This window comes from Sphaeramia orbicularis, chromosome 5 (genome assembly GCF_902148855.1).
Source record: "Sphaeramia orbicularis chromosome 5, fSphaOr1.1, whole genome shotgun sequence".
NCBI lineage: Eukaryota > Metazoa > Chordata > Actinopteri > Kurtiformes > Apogonidae > Sphaeramia > Sphaeramia orbicularis.
In genome coordinates this window covers 29689672-29712217 of record NC_043961.1, presented here as the reverse complement: position 1 = coordinate 29712217, position 22546 = coordinate 29689672, and the positions used below count along the sequence as shown (strand labels likewise).

General features: G+C 38.8%; 1 protein-coding gene across 3 annotated transcripts in view; it reads left to right on the top strand.

Moving 5' to 3' along the window:
* The window catches only part of col7a1 (collagen, type VII, alpha 1), an 89936-nt gene that overhangs the window by 17961 nt on the left and 49429 nt on the right, over positions 1–22546 (top strand). For all 3 annotated transcript variants that reach the window (XM_030135291.1, XM_030135290.1, XM_030135289.1), the window contains exons 13-42: positions 6035–6151; positions 6754–6900; positions 7068–7193; positions 7289–7435; positions 8246–8368; positions 8668–8934; positions 9047–9190; positions 9281–9412; positions 10171–10317; positions 10480–10617; positions 10705–10854; positions 10952–11088; positions 11173–11299; positions 11985–12128; positions 12844–13013; positions 13148–13189; positions 13334–13360; positions 13453–13497; positions 13998–14117; positions 14204–14275; positions 14865–14900; positions 14995–15048; positions 15191–15265; positions 15447–15560; positions 17145–17171; positions 17271–17324; positions 17438–17509; positions 17581–17640; positions 20307–20342; positions 22090–22134. In XM_030135291.1, the coding sequence (XP_029991151.1) occupies positions 6035–6151; positions 6754–6900; positions 7068–7193; positions 7289–7435; positions 8246–8368; positions 8668–8934; positions 9047–9190; positions 9281–9412; positions 10171–10317; positions 10480–10617; positions 10705–10854; positions 10952–11088; positions 11173–11299; positions 11985–12128; positions 12844–13013; positions 13148–13189; positions 13334–13360; positions 13453–13497; positions 13998–14117; positions 14204–14275; positions 14865–14900; positions 14995–15048; positions 15191–15265; positions 15447–15560; positions 17145–17171; positions 17271–17324; positions 17438–17509; positions 17581–17640; positions 20307–20342; positions 22090–22134 (3095 nt within the window). The remainder of the gene's footprint in view (positions 1–6034; positions 6152–6753; positions 6901–7067; positions 7194–7288; positions 7436–8245; positions 8369–8667; positions 8935–9046; positions 9191–9280; positions 9413–10170; positions 10318–10479; positions 10618–10704; positions 10855–10951; positions 11089–11172; positions 11300–11984; positions 12129–12843; positions 13014–13147; positions 13190–13333; positions 13361–13452; positions 13498–13997; positions 14118–14203; positions 14276–14864; positions 14901–14994; positions 15049–15190; positions 15266–15446; positions 15561–17144; positions 17172–17270; positions 17325–17437; positions 17510–17580; positions 17641–20306; positions 20343–22089; positions 22135–22546) is intronic.

Below are 22546 nucleotides of genomic sequence, written 5' to 3'. Positions count from 1 at the left end.
GTTCAACATTCCTGTCTATATGCCTCTGACCATCTCAGCCTGTTCTCAACTTATACAAAAACACAGATATACATTTATTTATTTAACCTTTATTTAACCAGATAAAATCCCATTGGGAGCTAGATCTCTTTTACAAGGGTGACCTGGCCAAGAGGTCAAGCAGCACACCCTATACCATAATGAAAAACAGGTTAAAAGATCAGTGATGGCAATTAATAAAAAAAAAAAAACAGGTGATAATTTAGTAATTACACAAAATAATAACAACAGTTTGAACATACAAAGGTCTGTTGCGCTTAGACAGAGTACTCATGACATAAGAGGCTTTTGAAATTTTGCACTGCCTAAGTTTTGATCAGGAAGAGTTTTTGTCTGTGTAGATGTGGGGTGAAACTGTGGAGCAGTCTGGATCTTCATCACAAGCAATGCCAAAGTATCCACAGTTTTAAAGCACTTTACAAACGTATGGTCTGGGCACAGTACAGGGAGGGCAGGGCTTATTGTTAATTGCTGGTCCATGGCTTTTTCTTACCTTGGTTGGTAATGGGCTTGTCACTGTTTGCCATGTTGGTATGTGATTATTGTTGAAATATATTGTATTGTAAGTTATGCCGACTATCAGTTAGATAGTTACTATGTGTAATACATCACTCTGCAGACATCCTCCCCCATAAGCTCCTTGTCGGTGTCTTTGACACTATTGGACCATGGGTCACAAAGCTTTTTAACCTGTCGCTCTCAACTGGTTTGTTTCCCAGCTCCTTCAAACAGGCCATCATAGAACCTAAACTAAAGAAAACCACACTGGACCCCACAGACTTCAAAAGCTACAGGCCCATTTCAAAGCTCCCCCTATTGGCCAAAATCCTTGAGAAGGCAGTGTCTAAACAACTTACAGCTTTTCTGGAGACACACCAGATCTATGACACTTTTCAGTCTGGGTTTAGACAACGCCACTCAACAGAAACCGCACTATTAAAAGTGTCTAGTGACATCCTGATGGTGGCTGACTCCGGGAAATCCACGGTCTTGGTCCTGCTAGATCTCTCCTCAGCCTCTGACACAGTGGACCATACCATAATGATTGAGAGACTGAGGGACCTGGTAGGGATGTCAGGTCCTGTGCTAGACTGGTTCTCCTCTTACCTGACCGGCAGAAGCTTCACTGTGTCAATAAACAACTTCCAATCTGACTCAGCGGATCTACTGTGTGGTGTGCCCCAAGGCTCTGTCCTGGGACCAGTGCTATTCTTACTCTATGTCCTCCCACTTGGCCACATTATCCGACAGTATAGTGATGTCTCCTATCATCTATTCGCGGATGACATCCAGATATACTGCTCCTTTAACTCCTCTGAGCCCCACAAACTGAGTTCCTTAATCAACTGCTTGTCAGAGCTGAAGCAGTGGCTAAATGATAACAGCCTCCAGCTGAACTCCAGCAAAACAGAGACCCTCATCATTGCCCCGGATAGTGCAATCCCAGGGATCAAACATCACCTTGGAGACCTGAGTTCCTCGGTAAAGACCAAACTGAGGAATCTGGGTGTCATCTTTGACCAGGACATGTCTTTAGAATTCTACTCCAAACACCTAGTCAAAAACTGTTTCTTCCAACTACGCAACATCTCCAAACTCAGATCTATGGTGTCCATAAATGAGCTCGAGATGATCGTTCACGCTTTTGTGTCTTCTCGCTTAGACTACTGCAACAGCCTGTTCACATGCTTAAACAAGAAGGAGCTGGCCCGTCTACAGTTTGTCCAGAACTCTGCTGCCAGGCTCCTGACCCGCACAAACAGGAGAACCCACATCACTCCCATCCTTAAATCTCTCCACTGGCTCCCTGTTCTATATCGTCTTCATTTCAAAATTCTTGTGCTAACTTTCCGGGCCCTACATGGCCAGGCCCCTGCATACATTGCTTCCCTGATCCAGCCCTACAGCTCGACTCGTAGCTTGAGGTCTTCAGGACAGCACCTGCTGATGGTTCCACGGACCTGTTTTAGCACACGCGGTGACAGGTCTTTTAAAGCTGTGGCACCACGTCTATGGAATGACCTGCCTCTACACCTACGGTCCATGGACTCTGTAGAGAGCTTTAAGAAACACCTCAAAACCCTCCTGTTCAAAAAGGCTTTTTAGTCTCCCAACTGACCCAGGACCACCACAGACTGATTACACTCTATGTATTCATCATAACGTACTCCATGTGTCATTCCCCCCCCCCAGTCTCTCTATATCTCTATCACTCTCTCTTTTCTCCTCTTTTACTCTCTCTCTCTCTCTTTAACCCCAACTGGTCAAGGCAGACAGCCATCCTTCAGGAGTCTGGGTCTGCTCGAGGTTTCTGCCCGTTAAAGGGAAGTTTTTCCTCGCCACTGTCACCAATCACAAGTGTTTGCTCCTGAAGGATTCTGTTGGGTCTCTGTAAACTTAATTTGATTCTGATTTGAATTGATAAAGCACTTTGTGACTCTGTCTGTGAAAAGTGCTCTATAAATAAAATTTACTTACTTACTTACTTACATCAGTTTTCCTAATCTGTTTTCTATCTGTTATTGACATTATTAGGACTCCAAACCAATGTTACTATATCATTAACCTCCTAAGACCCAGCTATGGGTTTTCTGTCCACATTTGTGGACGAGAGTTTCACAACTTTACACAAAAAAAAAAGAAAAGAAAACTGTCCACCACAAAGGACATTTCATAAAAATTTTAAAAACTGCATCTGAAAAAACTGTTACATCATGATGTTTCCAATATAGGCACTTATTTAATAAAAAACAAAAAAAGCTTGTACTTTGCTAACATTTCCTGGGTCTCAGGAGGTTAAAGAAGCAAAAGTAATGTGTTATGTTGTATAAATGAGAGGTGGGGGTAAGATTTAATAAGTTTTCTTCTTCCCCCTCCTTTTTGAGCAATACATATTGAATTTATTTTGTTATTACTAGTGTACATGGCAATCGCCATATTGGGTTGATCACCCTTATTTATTAATGTATTTGCTCTGATATTAGTTCCTTGTACACATAAAGATGTTTTGTTTTTCCTTGTGCTCAAAACAAATAAATGAATGAATGAATAAATAGTAAACAGTAAATTGGTACGTAAAGCTTGTAGTTAGATGAGTTCTGGTTCTGGTTCTATATACTGCATATACAATCATAGAAACACATGGAAACACTTAGACTGTGTGAATCACCTTCTGCATGCTACTTTTGTAAGTCATAATATATTTTTGCTTGAAACGTGACCCATTTTCTGTCACTTCTACCTGAGTGCCAGGAAGCAGAAATGGAAAGGACAGCCAAGAGTCCCTGCTGTGTGTCTCTTTTCTAAAACCTACACATGGTGCTTTTTAGTTCTGTTTAAGGAACATTTCTAGCACACCTACACAGTGATTACACACACACACCATCTGCCTGTAATGAGTAATACCCATATGGTGTCACTTCAGTCTGACCGGTGTTACTTCAGTGAGGGTTGAGTCACTGCACGTAACTGAAAGCAGAGGTACCAGAGCAGGACTGGAAACCGTATGTGAAATCAAAGGCATGACATGTGTATATACTGTGCACAATGCTGACTCACACTGGAGCACGGTTGATTCTTCTGTGTTTGTTCCTGTGTAAACCAGGATTTACTACTCATTTGTTGTGTCTGGTTTGTGATGTCTCTTCTTTTTGATTAGGAAAAGAATGTGTTTGGTCCTTTAGTGTCAACCAAGATCCCATGAAATCAAATTCAATGTCAGGTTACACATCATCCAAATGCCAGGATCTGGTTAAAATGACAATCATACACAACGATGATGTAATTTACAGAATAAAACCCTCCTTCATTACTGGATGTCATTTATCATTCAGTTTGTTACCGTTGTTATCTTATCTTGATTTATTACTCAGCATCTATAACGCCTGCTTTGCGTTCCAGCATTTTTATTAACTTACCCAAATTCACACTATTTTTGGTCACTCGTCATTCCATGTTTTTTTGCAGTATATGCAACAGAGACTAAATTTTATTGAGGGCAACATTTTGTGATTATTGCACCTGCATTTAGCCATTTTTATTTTATATATGCGACTGTCATGACTGGTTAAATATTGTTTGTCATGAATGTATCCATTTTTTGTTGTTTGTTAGTCCTCTTTTTGTGCTGCTTCTTGGCCATGTCATCATTATTCAAATCAAATCAAATTTTATTTATATAGCGCCAAATCATAAAAAAAAGTTGTCTCATGACACTTTACATATCAAGCCAGTCGAAACCAGATTCTTAAGTCACGATAAGCCATAAGCCACACAAGCCATTATAAATGAGAATTGGTTCTCAGTTGACTTATCTGGTTAAATAAAGGTCAAATAAATAAATAATATCTGACCCAGTAATGACAGAAATGTTTTTGTTCTAAATTGTTTTGTTTACAGGAAAAAAAAAAAAAATGTTTTAATGGATGTCTACTCTGGGGTTAATACTAATTTTACATTCAAGTAAATGCTTTGTTGTCTCTTTACAGAAAACATGTGAGTTAGTGCGTAGTTATGGAGCTGGCCAATCAGAGCAGACATTTTTCAGAGGGGGCGGGCCTAAATTCCTGACACATTAAAACATAGAAAAGTAAATAGCATTCTTCAAGCTATTTGACTGGAACAAATAGATCATGACGGTACAGCAATTCTGACAGATTTATGGCACTGGGAAATGTTTTAGACTTTTTATCTGGTTCCATAGATACGATCTTTGAAACTATTTGGTGTTTTAGAACTTTACACAGTAACCACAAAACCTTTTAATAAACCAGCCAAACTGTTTCCATCTCATGCACAAGCAAACAATTCTTCCATAATGATTTGGAATATGAGTGTTTTTTTGTCAGTTCATTTCTTCTTAATATCTCTTATCTCTTATCACAAAGCAATTATTATTCACTGATGCTACAAATGAAAAATACTTGTGGCTTTTGCTTTTTGAAGGTACAGGGCAAAGCTTTATGCAGAAAAGGTTTGTTATAGCATGGTAAATTTACACATTTATCAGCATGTGTCAAGTATGTGTAGTTTCAATACGACACCCAACACAAATAAACAGATGTTCTTTCATTCTTCATCAACAAAAGCACAACACAGGAAAAGAAAAACACTTCTGCTATAAAAAGAACAGAAAGATTGTGGTAAAATCTTGTCTTCTTTGTGGGTCTGGCCATAAATATTCATCTACGTCACATAAACAGGGACCAGTTTTACAAAATTGCAAACATGAAAAGTGCATTCAGTTTCAGGTTTGCTCATTTAGTTAATGCACTGGATACAAGTGTTAATGGTTTCAGAGATAAGCAACAAAAACCCCATTTCGAGCATGTGTTTAATCCTTAAAAAGCTAGAACTATTCTCATGGGAACTTCCAAATGAATTTTTCTATATATTTAACCTTTCCTTAATGATTCATCACCGTTGATTATAATATTATCCCCTGCATTTTGCATTTTTCTTTTTTTTTTCACATAATTTATTTACTAATTTCATGTTGAACATGTATCTTCAGCTAAAATGCAGCTTCTTAGCTTTTCAGCCAAATCAGATTTGATAAACATCTACATAATCAGTAAATTGAATGTAGGAAAATACCTGATTTTTACTGAAAATAGCAGAATGCAGAGGATAATATTAGGAAAAATGTTCATAAATCACTAAGGAAAGGTGAAATGAAGAGAAAAAATAATTTGAAAGTTGCCATGAAAATAGTTCTTGGTCTTAAGTGGTTAAATGTATTGATAAGATCAGTGGTTCAGAAGGTATTTGACATTTTACATAAATTTCAGTCACTACTGTTTTGGTCTTAAATGGTTCAAATGAATTGTGACCTCTTCCATTGCGGTGCTTCTCTGCACAGATAAAATGACCTGTTAACAGTTGCTAATAAACATTGACTTCAGAATTAATGTTCTTCACTGTATGTAACATTTTCACTTATTTCCTATAACCTGTTATTTAACTTCCTCCATATTTCACAATATTTTCCCCTCAGAGCGTCAGGAGCAGCAGCTCCTCAGAGCAGTCACCACCAGCCCCTCATCGATCCGCCTCAACTGGAGATTAATTCAGGCATCCCGCGGTTACCGCCTGGAATGGAGGGAAGGGGAAGGTCTGATTTGCATTTCTCTCTCTCCCTCTCTCTCTCTCTCTCTCTCTCTCTCTCACACACACACACACACACACACACACACAGTCAAACATGAGCATCAGACAAAATTTTAGTGACGTTAACAGACTGTAAAGTTTCTGTTGGCTCTGAAAATGCCTAAACTCCAAATCTGAATATCTGCTTTAAATCGTCTTACATATGAGTCAGATCTTTAAAGGTCTTAAAATGCATGAGATTGCAAGATTGCTGCAAGAAAACACTCAGACACAGATCTGTGGGAATAAAGGAAATAGAGTCACATGGGAAAAAGAAAAACAGAAATGCCATCATCTATGACTGTCTTGCAGTCATTCCCAGTGCGACAGGAAATTCCCTACAACTCAAATCCCTTTTATAACAGTCTCATAAAGTGCTACATTTACCTTACAGAGTTAAAACTTATTTGATCAATACATGAGTTAACAGAAATAAACCTAATATTGTGACGTGTGTGTAGTCTCCAATGAAGTTGCAGCTGCAGAAAGTCTGAACACAACCACAACTCACTCCCACTGACCTGAGGTTCAGCTGTTTCAACTCAGTGTTTGATGCATTTTGTCCAGGAGGCCGTGTCCAGACCCTGTCGTTTCCTAGAGGCACTACCAACTATGAGCTCACAGGCCTTCAGCCCAGCACAGAGTATATCATAACCCTGTACACCCTGTTTGAAGGTTATGAGGAGGCCACACCTGTCTCTACCACCTCCAGAGGTTAGTGACTTAGCCAGGGGGAACTCTAACACCTAAATTGAATTCCTATTGATTTATGGGTCGTAATTGTGCTAAGGTTGAATTCCATGCTGGATATTTATGTTTTGTGCACACTATATAAATGCTGTGTGTATTTTTTTGAGTGTCCTGATCATGTGGCGTTGCAGGGGAGCAGCCAGTAGGAAGGGTGTCCAACCTGAGAGTGGTGGAGTCTCTGGGCAGCACCGTCAGACTGGGCTGGACAGGGGTCGCAGGGGCCACACAGTACAGCATCATTATCCTAAACACAGAGGGTACACATCTTTTCATTTCTCAGTCATTTTATTAAATTGCAGCTAATTCTGAATGAAAACAAGTTTCAGTGTATTTGTATTTCATGCCACATCAGATGCATCAGAGGAAACACGCCGTATCCCTGGAGACCAGACGACCCTTGACCTCAGAGACCTGATTATGGGAGTGTCCTATAGTGTCAGAGTCACAGCACTGGTGGGAGAAAATGAAGGAGACCCAGTTACTGTGTACATTAAACCAGGTAAACATGCTGCTGTGCTCTATGTATCATGTGTCTTTTATACATTATACTTAACTTCTTCAAACTTTTTAACAATATACTATATTGTAATAAACACATGTACACATACATAATGTACAGTGGTCAGTTTTAGTGAGGCATTTATAAATATGCACATTATTTACAAGGATATTATGACTGAAGATTACGGAAACGTATTGTATTCACTTGAAAAATAAAAATCGGCTCTGTGTCCCTGAATTAATGAGATAATTATGTCTTAATTATGAGATGATTATCTCGTTTATTCAGAAAAACAGAGCCAATTTTTATTTTTTCATGAAACAGTTTCTCATAATTATGAGATAATTATCTTGTTAATTCTGAAAAACAGAGCTGATTAAAATGTTTTCATGTGAATGCAATACGTTTCCGTATTGAGGTGCCTGCGCAAAGTTGAACAAACTAATGACAATGCCATCAACACTACTTCCCTAACTATCTAACTAACTATATCCCAATGTCTCAAACCCAAACCTATGGAAGCGTATTGCATTGACATGAAAAAATGAAAATCAGTTCTGTTTTTCTGAATTAACAAGAGAATTTTCTTGTAATTACAAGAAAAAATAAGTTATAAAAAAATTTTGTGTTTTCGCTGAATTAACGAGATAATTATCTCGTAATCACGAGAAACGGTTTCATGAAAAAGTAAAAAATCTGCTCTGTTTTTGTGAAAAAAAATCTTTCAGTGGATTCAATACTGATTTATTTTTAAGCATTTTAAACATAGAAATTTATTACATGGGAGTTGTCTTCATTTTGTTTCAGAGCAAGTTGTTGGCAGAGTGACTAACCTCAGAGTGACCAATACAAACAGTCGCAGAATCCGAATCGCCTGGACCGGTGTTTCTGGAGCAACAGGATACAGAATTACATGGAGACAAGGCAACAGTAAGTGATAGATAGATAGATAGATAGATAGATAGATAGATAGATAGATAGATAGATAGATAGATAGATAGATAGATAGATAGATAGATAGATAGATAGATAGATAGATAGATAGATAGATAGATAGATAGATAGATAGATAGATAGATTTATTGTCTATTCCAAGGAAAAAACAGATTATCTCTCTTTTGCCATTGTTGCATACCTTATCAGTTAAACCTCTGATGCCTGATTGCTTCTGTCTAGTTTTTGGAACATAGTTTGTCCATGACCTTACATTGCCCCCTGTTGTGTTTCAGGGGCAGAACAGTCTCGCTCTGTGGGGGCAGAGTCCTCGACCTTCACTATCGATGGGCTGTTTCCAGATGAGGCTCTCATCGTCGGTGTTGCGACTCTGGTTGATCAGCGTGTTGGAGAGGAGGTTAGACTGTCTGCTCGGACCAATGCCAATGGCGGATCTGTGTCTGGCCTTCGTATTGTTGATGTGACATCTCAGAGGGTACGCATTTCCTGGGCACCTGCCTCCAGGGCAACTGGCTACAGGATCACTTGGCGACGTGATGATGGCAAGCGACAATTAGTGTTTTTTACAAAGCATTGTCCAGATGCAAAATAATACACAAGTAATAAAGGCTACTCATTATATTCTGTTTTTATTTGGTTTTTTTTAATCCATAGGAGTTGAAGCAACCCGGACTGTGGCTGCTGACGTCACCTCCTTCACCATTGATGGACTACAGTCAGATTCTGTGTACAGTGTCTTAGTTTCTGCTGTGAGTGGCTCTCGAGAAGGAAATCCTGCCACCTTAAATATACGAACAGGTGCAGTAGTGAGCGTTTGAAACTGAGTGTTTTCTAGACACTACAAAATAGGAACAATGCTGACAATGTGCTCCCCATTCTGACCTGCAGAATCAGATCAAACTGTAGTTGGGCCTGTGACGTCACTGCAGGTTGATGAGACTAGAGGAGAGGATGTTCGAGTCACATGGGTTGGTGTGCAGGGAGCAACAGCCTATCGTGTGACTTGGAAACGGACTGATGGTTTGTTGACTCTGTTATTGCCACTTTTATATGATTTAATATTTTCCTAAAGTTCATTATGTACAGCTGTTTTTCTAGTGACTGACAACCCATAAAGACCCAAACATCCACCATCAACCACAATATACATGTAAATAATTGGTGTAAAATGCAGTTTGTCATCTTTTCACGGTCATCAAATATGACCCATTTGGACGTTCAGAGGTTCCATAGTGAATGTGGAAACACCGTCATCTTCTACAACATTGATTCACCAGTAAAACCTGTAAGTCGCTTTGGAAAAAAGCGTCTGCCAAATGCATAAACATAAACATAAACATAAAACCCATGGAGTTGGATCAATGACAGTGGATGGAGACGCTGGGTTTATGTTCAGTTAATGATAGATTTGACTGAAAAAGTCATTTTTTCTTCAGTTTTATCTGTTTTGATATAATTTTTGAAATTACTCTGAGCTTTTATGAGCGTTTAAATTAAGTACAGGAGATTCAATATAGGAAAATATATGATTTACAGTAAAAAAAAAAAAAAAAATACAGAGAATAATGCTATAATAAATGGTGATAAATCACCTAAGAAAGGTTAAATAGAGAGAAAAATTCATTTGGGAACTGACATAAAATTAGCACTGGATCTGTATGGGTTAAACTAAGTATACCATGTTTTAGGTTTGACTATTTTTGGACTCTTTGGGAATAACTTATCCTCTTTGTCAGTTTATGTGGAATGTATACCATAGTTTTAGTGTTGTGTTGTAGGTGGTGATGAAAGAAGTCAGGTGGTGGGGGGAGACGTAACAACGGTGAATTTAGAGCGTCTGGACCCTGGAGCTCAATATGAAGTGCAGGTCATGGCTCTAGTTCAGAACAGAGAGGGGACCCCGGTGTCGGTCAGAATCACCACACGTGAGTCGGGTCTTTTCATATTTATGTATTTAAATGATAAACACCATCCTGTGGAGCAGTTGTATGCTGTCAGAAGAGTTATGAAGAAAGAGAGTGTATGATTTTACATTGTGATGAACATCCCAGGTGGATAAGTTCTGGATTATGATTTTTCTGATTCAGCTGGTGACCTCACCCCGCCCCCCACGCTGCCTTCCACCCGTTTACGAGTGGCGGAGGTTACTCAGAACTCAGTGCGCCTCGGCTGGACCCCATTACGTGGTGCCACAGGATATATTCTACGTTGGAGAGATGAGACAGGTGACAAACAACATGTGCATGATCCATATGACTTCTCTCCAACACCTTGATTGTAAGTGTATCATGTTAACACTTCCTAATCCTCAGATACTGGTCCAGGCCTGTCCGTTACACTCCCAGCTTCATCCACCTCGTACCAGGTGACTGGGCTGCGTTTGGGTCGTCGATACCGCTTCACAGTTCAGCCCAGCTTTGAAAGTGGATTGGGAACAGAGAGTTCTGTAGATGAACACCCTGGTAACATGACAGCTCATACCTCTTCATTAACTTTACTTGACTGAAGTATCTAATAATACTGCAGATCACATAACATTCTGGATTTCTGTGTTTGTAGTGTGTGTGGGTGGGCGTATGGATGTAGTTTTTCTGGTGCCAGCATCTACAGATAGGATTAATCTTGCAAGGCCTCTGCGGGCGCTACTTACAAGTGCAGCACGGTCGCTCCACACAGTCGGGGAGCGTGACTCACAGGTACATTTAATATATTTCATACTGCTCACAGTTCAGTATATGACACACTCTGGATTACATTTAATTTATTGTTTCCTGTTTCAGTTGGGAGTTGTAGTATATGGTTACAGACCCAAAATATGGTTCATGCTTAATCGCCATCGCAGCTCTGATACACTGCTTCAAGAGATCCAGTCCACACCTTTTGATGAAGGTCCAGGGAATGGCATTGGTCAGTAATCTGTTTGCTGATGTATATTCTTATGATCCTTAAACAACATGCTGATTATCTCTGTGTGTAGTTTATTGTGGCTGTTTGAAGTATATAGTTGTTTAAAAACAATGAGGGATCCTTAATGGTTTCATTTCCAGGGTCCTATGTCATCAGATTTCACTAAGGAATCCAGAGAATAGACTTTTACCAAGGAATTTTCAAGGATTCTTGTTTAAATCATTGGTGATCCTCTGGTTTGTTTAAGCAGCCACAAAAGTCTTTTTAAAATGCTGACTAAAAAAAGAGTCAACCAATATGCATTTGACATTTTAATACATTTGTACATGATTGTCTTTGTAAATCTATACAATAACATATTTTTCACTGTAAATTTGCAATAACTTGCTACTTACCAGTATCAGTTAGTGAGGTAGACTGGCTGAATTGTTACTAATCATATTAGTTAGTTTCCAGTTGCCATATTCATTTATGTTTTCATTCAGGTCATTTAATAATGTGTCACCTGTGTGTTTATATACACCACAAAACTGGTACTGGAGCCTTTTAAATCCTGCATGCTTGCAAAACTGTTCTACTTTGTGTTTATGGCTGGCAGGGAAGTCTAAATCTTGTCTACCAATGATACATCCTAGACTTAGACTCATGTGTCAGCTCTTATTATATCATCTGTCTCCCTCTGCAGGTCAAGCGGTGAATTTCACCATACAGTACCTTCTGACTACTTCAGCTGGACGCAGACCAAGAGTTCCTGGCGCTGTCGTCATCATAGCTGACAGAAAATCTGCTGACAATCTCACCGTTGCAGCGAACTATCTCAGAACAACAGGTATGCTGCAATAAATATGTTTAGAGTGAAACCAACCTGAGACAAAGATTAGAGGGCTCTGTTTGCTCCCATCTACGTCAACCTCCAGCCTGATCCTGTCCATTTTTCATCTCATCTATGATTTGTCAGATCAGTCAGACATTATACTCTAAATATGTGTAAAACTGTTTTTTGTTTTTTTTTGTTTTTTTTGTTTTTTTGGAATTCAAGTTTTTATTGAACTTTTCAAAGGCTTGGTACAGGGTAAACTTAATATTTTTCTCCATACAGGAACAGGTAGTATATAATTAACAATTAACTCTGATGACAGACTCATGTTTTTTCAAGATAATAGACAGGCAGCAAATACAAAAGAAGGTGGATACATAATAATGTCAGCTAATATGTATCTGTATACACACACACACACACACACCTGCACATGTACTCATACATTCATACATGCATACCCATCTACCTTTATGTAATCCCAAAATCTGTCCCAAAGGGTCACCCCCTCCCCTCTGTCATCATTTAATCTACTAAGCATCATTCATAGGGCGCAGTTTCAGTCATTGCACAGACCCATTCTTTCATCTGTGGAGTAAAACTGTTTTTAAATATTTTTTAATAACCTCCAAAGTCAGATGCAGTAACAGATTATACTGCAAACCCTACACACATAAATCCAAACCTGTTGCCTGTTCAGTCAGTTATTGTTGTTGTTGTGTGTCAGGTGTGACAGTGTTAGCAGTGGGCGTGGACCAGGCCGACACTGAGGAGTTGCGTCGGGCGGTGACGGACGGCAGCACCCAGAACATCCTGTACGCCCGCAACGCAGCACAGCTGGACTCAATCCATACTGACCTGGCAGATTTGCTCTGTGGTATCGCCAGAATACCAGAGGCAAGAACAACAAATATATGTATATGTTGTTCATAATCCTGTTTTTCATTTTAGATTCAGACCACATTGATATTTTTTTCCCTTGTATTGTGTGATTAACATACATCTGTCTCCCTTTCTGTTGTTCTGTTTAGGTACTTCCAGGTACAGACCAGTGTACCATTAACTGCCCTCGGGTGAGTTATTTTCTGCATATTGTAGCCTGAGTTTGAAGAAACAGTCTGAGTTCCAGCTCTGAGAAACATAATAACTCTCCTTAAAGTCTCCTTTTATGGTCTTTTCTTCCTCTGAATTCTAAATAGTTTTTCCATTTCTTTCAGGGCGAGAAAGGAGATCGTGGAGAAAGGGTACAGTGGAGAAGTTTTCTTGGTTTTTCACCATTTTCATAGCGTAGTCATTAAAGTTGTGTTGAGATGCTATTTTTTGTTCATCTCCTCAGGGTGAAAGAGGCAGAGACGGTGTAGACGGACGCAAGGGAGAGGCTGTGAGTGATTCACCAACAATGATCCAATGAGTCAATGTAGACATACTGAGTTTTTAAGACTGTTTATAGAACAGCTTAATAATTAGAATTATATATTGGCACATGTATGATGTTATTTTGCTGATGATGATACATAGTTGTGAATCAATATATTGTGTTATATTGTGTTGATGTAATTAAGGCAGTGTATTATAACTTTGGGAGGCTGTTATAAAGAGCACAATAGCATATGCATGAAAAGCGAATCTGTTAAAAAAAAAGTAATGATTTTGATGCATTTGTCAGCCTCTATATCCTCTGAAATCATTGCACTACTTAAAAAAAATGTAAGCATAAGAAACAATATTTGTGTCTGTCAGTAGAACATAATTCTTTGCACATAAATAGTTAAAAATTGATGCAGTGTTTCTTTTAAGAATCGATGCAGTATCACAAAACATCAACAGAGCAAAACTCAAGTGTATCAACATATTCTTATAACTGTGTGTTCAATCATGCAGGGTCGTGATGGTTTACCTGGGAGGGAAGGCCCCAGAGGCCCTGAGGGACGCCCAGGTACACCAGGCCAGACCATCACTGTTGACCCCTCAGTGGGAGTGAAAGGAGAAAAGGGAGAAAGGGTGAGTGTAGCTGAGGCCGTGTCGTATCATATGAATTTTATGAACAGTTGGGACAGAGGTCACAAGCAGCTTGTTTTACATTCCAGGGTTTTCCTGGTATTGATGGAAGTTCAGGGTTGCCAGGGCGACCAGGTTCTCCTGGAGCTGCAGGAGTCCCGGTGAGTAGAGCAAAGATACATATAACCACAGATGAAAGATTCTAATCCAGTCTGTTTAAGTGTTGTTGACAGCGTAACTGCTAATGTGTGGCTAATTAGCTGAAGCTTCAGTCACATGTATCACTGGGAGCCAATCGCATCACTTCCCTGATGTCACTGAATGCTCCCCTCATTTTTACAGAAGTTAGACTTTGTGTACAGCAGAGTGGATTTCTTATCTGTAATGGGAGAGATTAATTAATTAATTAATTAATTAATTAATTATGTATTTTTACCTTTGGTTGTGACAGTGTTTTAATTTGCTAGTCTATGGCCAAGATATTAAAGCTCATCACAGAAGTCGTCTGATTTTTACGGATTTAGCAGTTTTTATAAAAGAGTTGTTGTTTTATGGAAATGAGCCACTTCTCCCACTGACTCCAGTCAAACAGATCAGCCTCAGTCTCTATTCGATAACCCCAAGGACATGATGTGGTTACACCTAAAGATTGGAATCTTGCATCTGGAGGCAGAAAATCACTGAGTAGAGACACTACTGAATGTGTTTATGTTGGATTCAATAAATTCACTGTGGCTTTTTGTCTCACAGGGTGCACAGGGCCTGCCTGGTGTCAGAGGAGGCCCGGTCAGTTAGCATCATTTATTTTGACCTGCAGAGTTCATGCTGAACTATTGAATATAAAGAACAGCAACTCCTAAATTGTTTTTTATCATTCCAGGGTGAACCAGGTTTAACTGGACCACAGGGGACAAAGGGTGATAAAGGTGAAAGGGTGAGCAATGTCTTCATTTCTAAGCTTTATATTTATACTTCCTTATGTGAGTATGTACTGTGAGTGTCATGGATTGTTTGAGGGAGAAGAAATCATACATGAAGTCTGTGTGCCAGATCATATCACTCGGCTAATGTTTCAGGGTGAACCAGGATCAACTATATCTGGAGGGGGTCTTCCAGGGAGAAAAGGAGAACCAGGGATCCCTGGAATACCAGTAAGAAACAGAAGAAAACAATGTTTAGAATGCAACACAATCACATCACTGAAGTCATAGAATCATGAATGTGATGACAAGTAGCTCGTAGACACATAGACACTACACACACTAATCTGTCATTAAGTGATACTGTTTTTCTATTTATGTATACTAAATAATATTTCTGTTCTGTATTAAGGGTAGTCTGGGTCGACCAGGAAGTGATGGGGCCAAAGGTGATCCTGGTTCTCCAGGGACACCAGGTCAAAACGGTCGCCCAGGTTTACCAGGAACCCCTGGACTGTCCACTAAGGTTAGCCTCTCCCCTTTTTTTGTATCTAGATAGATAGATAGATAGATAGATAGATAGATAGATAGATAGATAGATAGATAGATAGATAGATAGATAGATAGATAGATAGATAGATAGATAGATACTTCATTAATCTCGAGGGAAATTCAAGTAGTATCACTGTTACATCTATGACTTCTTTCTTGTTTATTACATTCTAAGGTGTAAAAATTTTAATGCAAGTAACCCATCTGCAGCGCAGAATGACTCTGAATGCCTTGACCAACAGATTTGGGGCAGTTTGTCCAAGTAGAGTTAGCGTCGTGCATGAACAAATGGGTAGTTGATCCGGTAGTGACAGGCAGCAGAACCAACCCATAAAGATGGAAGACACTAAACAGCACATTGGCCCTCTGGATGGAAATATGAGTACAAAAAACCCAAGATGGAACAGTTGGTTCAAGTTGTTTTGTTGAAACTGCTGAAGATATTTATTGTGATTAATTGAAATTAATCCACAGCAACCCTGTGATTAATCTGATTAAAAATTTTAATCATTTGACAGCACTATAAATGACATAAAGAAGTCTGCCTGTCATGCTGTTTTGCTGAGCTGTGCAAAAAAACATTTCGTCAGCTATTTTTTGTCATATGGGACAAATTGTTAGTTTCCACCTGTTTTTCTATATTCATAGTAACTGTAGTTTACTTTAAATTGTCTTGAGAGTCTGGTTTCGACTGGTTCTATATGTAAAGTGTCATTAGATAACTTTTATGATTTGGCACTATATAAATAAAATTTGATTGATTGATTGATTGATAGTGATGTCATGACCAATTGGATTTTGGACTTTAATGAACATTTGTCTTTCAACTAATTTGCAGATGTTATTGTCAAACTCATGCACATGGTGGTAGTATTGACGCGCTTCTTAGAGACAGGATTAAGCATGTCCTGTGCATACCAGCAAATCTGTATAAATTGATGATGCATTTGATAATAACTTTTTTTATAATAATTAAAGGTAATGAACTTAATAGTCACAATGTGTTAGTTTTTAAACAGGATCGCTTTACTCAGAGTTTACATTTTCTATACTATCAGTACATGCACTAAGCAGTTTTGATATATGTGAGAGATATCTTGGATGTTTCTATGACACATCAGCGAAGACCGTTTCTATGGAAACCTGTGAATCATATCTGATGTAATTATTATTAGCATCCGTTGTTGCTCTCAGGAGATTACCATTAGTCTTCATTTTCTAAGTTTTAAGAGAGTATTAAGAGTAAAAGAAAGGATAAAAAGCTATTCCTTGGGTTTCTTTTCTGTAAGCGGTGGTTACTTATTGCTTTAATTTTCAGGTTTTGTGCTGGTCCTGTGTTGCACTCACTTTGCCTTATTGTAGTGAGATACTTCAAAGATATTCTGTGCGTGGAGCAGCAGAGCAGTGGGTTGTTTGTGTAGGACTTAACTTCTTAGTATGTGCGTATACACATGAGGCAGAGCTGTCTCTTTGGGGGTTATCATGAATCATTTTTCTGCAACAACAACTATGTTCAACACCCTTTCCTGTCTTTCTGTCTCTGTCTTCATTTCTACAGGGAGAGAAGGGCAGCCCAGGAGAAAGGGTGAGTCACACCATCATCAGCTTGTCCTCTCAGGGCAGAAATATCCTAAGGAGCACACAAGCATAATGATTCTCAGCCCTTATCTCTCTTTGCTGACAGGGACCTCCAGGAGTAGGCAGTGGGGTGGCCGTGAAGGGCGAGAAGGGCTCCCCAGTAAGCTCTGTCAATCATATGCAATGTGCTGACACTTTTACTTTGTGGATGAATTGCATGTATGTGTGGGAAGGGGATATTTTTGCATTGACTAATTGCATTTTTATTATCAGGGTAGTGCAGGACCTCCAGGGCCTCAGGGTCCTAGGGGTCCACCAGGATCACAGGGTACCAAAGGAGACAAGGTAGTTGCAGTTTGGTTTAGCACATGTGATTCTTTTTTATCTCTGAGAAATGACATGTGGATGCTTTTCAGGGTGATGGTGCGGTTGGGCTGCCCGGACCTCCAGGCAGGCAAGGAGAACCAGGGGACAGAGTGAGTGAAGCGCTCAGTTATAAAGATGACAATGTCACCGGGAGGAGTCTGGTATTTGTAAAAATATAGACATGACATACAAGAAAGAGCTGAAAACACACACAGTACCCGTGACTGAACATCTGCTATTATTATGTTACATTTTTCATCACTATCTAAGTTTGTCACAGTTATAACATACTATACATATCACATGATCATAATAGTTGCTTAATTGCAATTGCTGATCCACATGCATTAAAAAGCTGGATCAAACTAACAGAAATGTCACATTTTTATGATTAGTGTCACATGATTTTCTGGTGATTGAGGTTCGGCGGACACTTTTTTAACCCATAAGGACCCAAATATCCACCAGTATCCAAAAGCATCTGCTGATCTAAAATGTTTAATAACTTCTGATCAACTAATCCTATCAATACATCTAAATAACTGGTGTAAAATGCAGTTTGTCGTCTTTTCGTGGTCATCAGATATGACCAATTTGGACATTCAGAGGCTCCATAGCATCTTCTACAACACTGATTCACCAGTAAAACCCATGGAGTTGGATCAATGACAGTGGATGGAGACATTTTGTTTATGTTCAGTTAATGATATATTTTACTGAAAAAGTTGCTTTGTCTTAAGTTTTCTCTGTTTTTAATATTATAACCCTCATACGTAATCTCAGCATGATGGTTAAAATACATGATCAGTGAATTAAATGTCAGAAAATACCTGATTTCACTGAAAAAATGCAAAATAGAGAGGATAATATTATGATGAATGGTGATAAATCCTTTAAGAATGGTTAAATCTAGAGAAAAATCCATTTGGGAACTGCCACAAAAGGAGTACTGGGTCTTTATGGGTTAATGAAGTCATTTAGTTTTACCCTCTTCCTCCGCTATAGTTTAATGGCACCTGAGAGGAAAATTAGCCCGAGCAACTATTTATCACAAGCTGCATTACTACCATCAGCACTTTCTTTGCATATTTCAGTAACAGGCTTTGTACATTTAAGACATCTGTGTTAAATCTGCTGTGTTCAACTTTTACAAGCATCCAGTTCACATTCTCTGTAAGACTGTCAATGTATGTATGTCCATCTGTCATTACAATGTCTACAACACAGTGTCTCAGGAACCTGGCACAAGGACGAACAGAGAATTTGCTGGTGACTGAAGAGGTCACTGTGACCTTATATCTGTCCATGGATATGAGTGGAATATCGGGAGCACCTTCAGGGCGCATATTTGGTGCTAACCTTCACTTCGACTCAATGATGAACAGATTCATCAAAGGCCAACATCATTCAACCTCATAAAGCACATTTTTGATCCTGACTGATTGTAATTCAGAGAAGTCCATAAACAGATAATGATGGAAGGATGGCGGATGCATATTTATTGACCTTATGTTTGTTGTTGTTTACAGAATCTAAAAGATAAACTAAAATTTAAAATGACAGCTCTTAGTCTTCATAAAGGAGACTATGTGTGTTAAACTGTTTTTAAACTTAAACTGGTGTAAAATGAACAGATAAAGAAAAATCATTAATGTAATTTGCATAACAATGGGCTCTATGCACAACCCCACTACTTTCTGAACTTCAGGTGGGTCGTTTATTTCCTGTCTTTCATTACTGGACACACTGATTAATCCAGGTGTGCCTAATCAATCAGTTGTCCCAACAAGTAGCAGACACACCTGGATTAATGTGTGTCCAATAATGAAAGACAAGAAGTAGAGGACCCACCTGAAGTTCAGGAAGTAGTGGGGTTGTGCATAGAGCCCATTGATCATAAACTACTATTTGATGATGGTGTCATATATCTGCACATTAATTTGTACCGCCTGGAAATCTTACTACTTTGTAAAATTATTTAACCCATAGAGACCCAGTGTGACTTTTGTGTCAGTTCCCAAATGACTTTTTCTCATTATTTAACCTTTCTTAAGTGATTTATCATTTATTATAATATTGTCCTCTGTATTTTGCAAATTTTTTGTGAATATCATATATTTTTTTCATATTTAATTCACTGATCATGTAGATATCCATAAAAGCTCAGATTAAAGTTGAGGGTTATTATATCAAAAGCAGAGAAAATTGAAGAAAAACTGACTTTTTCAGCAAATATATCAGTAACTGAGTATAATCTAAGCGTGTCCATCCACTGTCACTGATCCAACTCCATGCGTTTTACTGTTGAATCCATTTTGTGGAAGATGACGGTGTTTCCACATTCACTACGGAGCCTCTGAACATCCAAATGGGTCATATCTGATGACAATGAAAAGACAACAAACTTCATTTGACACCAATTATTTACATGTATTGATAAAATTAATGGATCAACAGGTGGTAAACAGTTTACATCAGTAGATGCTTTTGGTCGACACTAGATGTTTGGGTCTTTATGGGTTAATATGTTTATCACAAATACATAAAAATCATGTGAGACTCATAGGACCACAATTATTCTACTAGTATTAGGGCCTATGTTTCTAAAACCATCATACATATGTTTTCTTCCACTGAATGTTACAGGTCTGGATTTATTTTTGTGTCTCGCTATTATTTCACTAAAAGACAAAAAAATTGTGATATTCTGACTAGAAACAAACCATCAAGTGGAGGTGTACATTTTGTAATGCTTGTCTTTGTTTATGTTTTTCAGGGTCCCCGTGGCCCTCCTGGAGAAATTGGCAGCAAGGTAAGATAGCCACATGATGTGAATTAATAAAACATAACCTCCTGTGAAAACAAGAATTATGAAATTTTGTGGGTGTCTTGTTTTTATTCTTTTTCGTCTTGCATCTTCATCATCATGGTGGACAATATTATACTATTATTAAAGGTGCTATATGTAGGATTGTGGCCAAAACTGGTACTGCAATCACATTCAAAATACTGTAGAGCATGGTATCCTCTCCGCCTCCCCCCAGTCTAGGGGTTGCCAGATCCCTCATGAGCGTCTACTACTAGCGTTTCCACTAATCTTTGGCACCACACCATAAATTTCATACAAAAAAAATCATCACCAGACTTATTATACATAAGTATAATATATAATAGAACAGGACAAACGTTCTGCCCACTCAAATGAAAGTTTGTGAAGATTCAGGAGATAGGAAAAAGGGAAATGAGTGAAGTACAAGTGGCACAGATTGCTACCCCCCCCCCCCCCTGCCAAACCGCAGACGCTGGACTACTGAACCCCCCCCCTTCAGATTACACAGTGCTATATGAAGAGGTCACTTCCACAGAAAACACTGTACTACAAGGAGCTACCATGGGAAGCAACAAGTCCTACACCGGTACCCGGTCTCTTCACCAGTCCCGGACTGGCGGTCTCTTCACCAGGGCCAGGAGAAGAGACTGCAGCCTGGCCCCAGGAGAAGACACCAACCGTCTGGGACCGGGTGAAGACATGGCGGCCCCAGCTCTCAGTGGTTCTTACCAGGTGGTTAGACTAGCCGGCGTCGGTCTTCAAATTCTTCTCCGCTTTCAGCCGTTTCCATGTTTCAAAAGCATCTCCTATACATCTCCTTGTTTGTTTCTCACTTTGTCACGACGTATTTGGGAAAATAAGAGGCCTTTTAGGTTTATTAACGTCAGACATTTATTATCAGAAATGTTCAAGCTGCAGCTCAGTAGGAACTGGCAACCTGGATGCTGAAAGGCTACTGACTTGGTGACTGGGAGACAGATGATGGGTGGAGCATCAGACCAAAACACAGAATGACAACTTGAACATCATTTCAGGGCTGACACTGAGCTTTTCAAATGCAAATATTCTGGCTGGACTACTACTGTCAGTGATATTAGTATTTGAAATGAACATGATTCCTTAATGTCTGGTGACAGTCAAGGCCATTTATAATTACTTAGAACATAATTCCTACATACTGCACCTTTAATATATCATTCATGTGTGATTCTTTTTGATCTAATTGATGATAAGTATAAGCTAAATTACTCTAGTCAAATCAAATATGTGTCATAAAATGCCAATCAAATTTTTGTGTTATATCTATGATTTCAGAGACAAAATGGAAAGGATAAAAATAGAATAGTGACTTGATTTTCACTTCAAAGCCCATAAAAGATAAAACACATTTTTTTGTTTCCTGGTCAAAAATGACAGATACAACATTCATTAAAGGCTTCCTTGTCACCTTTGTTAGACAGGAGATCCGATATGTTTTACTGAACATATTTCCTGTTAGCAACAAAGTGTACTCGTGCTATTCCTGAAAAAAACAAAAAAAACAGCATCTCTCTGTCCTCACTGGTCTTCATGCCTCCATGATACTTAAAGACAGCAGTGGACAACTTTATATTAGTTTTATTATTAATGTTCTTTTAAGAGAAACAATCATAAACAGAAGCTAAAATGAGCAGTGAGGTGTTCTAAAGTGTTAATAGAAGAATGAGTTGTGTTTCCTCTTATCTAACAGGGTGATCGAGGACCAACCGGTGAGTCTGGATCACAGGGAGACAGGGTGAGTCACCAGATAGGACTGAAGAGGATGGGTGTGTCCATGGTTCTGCATGTGTGTGTGTGTGTGTGTGTGTGTGTGTGTAGGTGTGTTTGTGTGTGTGTGTGTGTGCATGTGCGTGCGTGTGTGTGTGTGTGTTGGCATTGTATATATACAGTATGTCTACAAAACATTAAAATGACATTACATGGTGACACCAAGAATAAAAAATACTTTATATATTATTCTTTGCTTATCTACAATTTATTGAAGTAGTTTCTGGTGGTACATTGCTATTTTTACTGCATAGACTGTTGAGTCAGCTGTCATCTATTATCTTGAATCTAATATAATTCCTTATATTTATTTATTATTATTATTCTTTTGATTTCGAATATAAAAAAAAACAAGGAAAAAAGTTAAAAGAAAAGGTTAA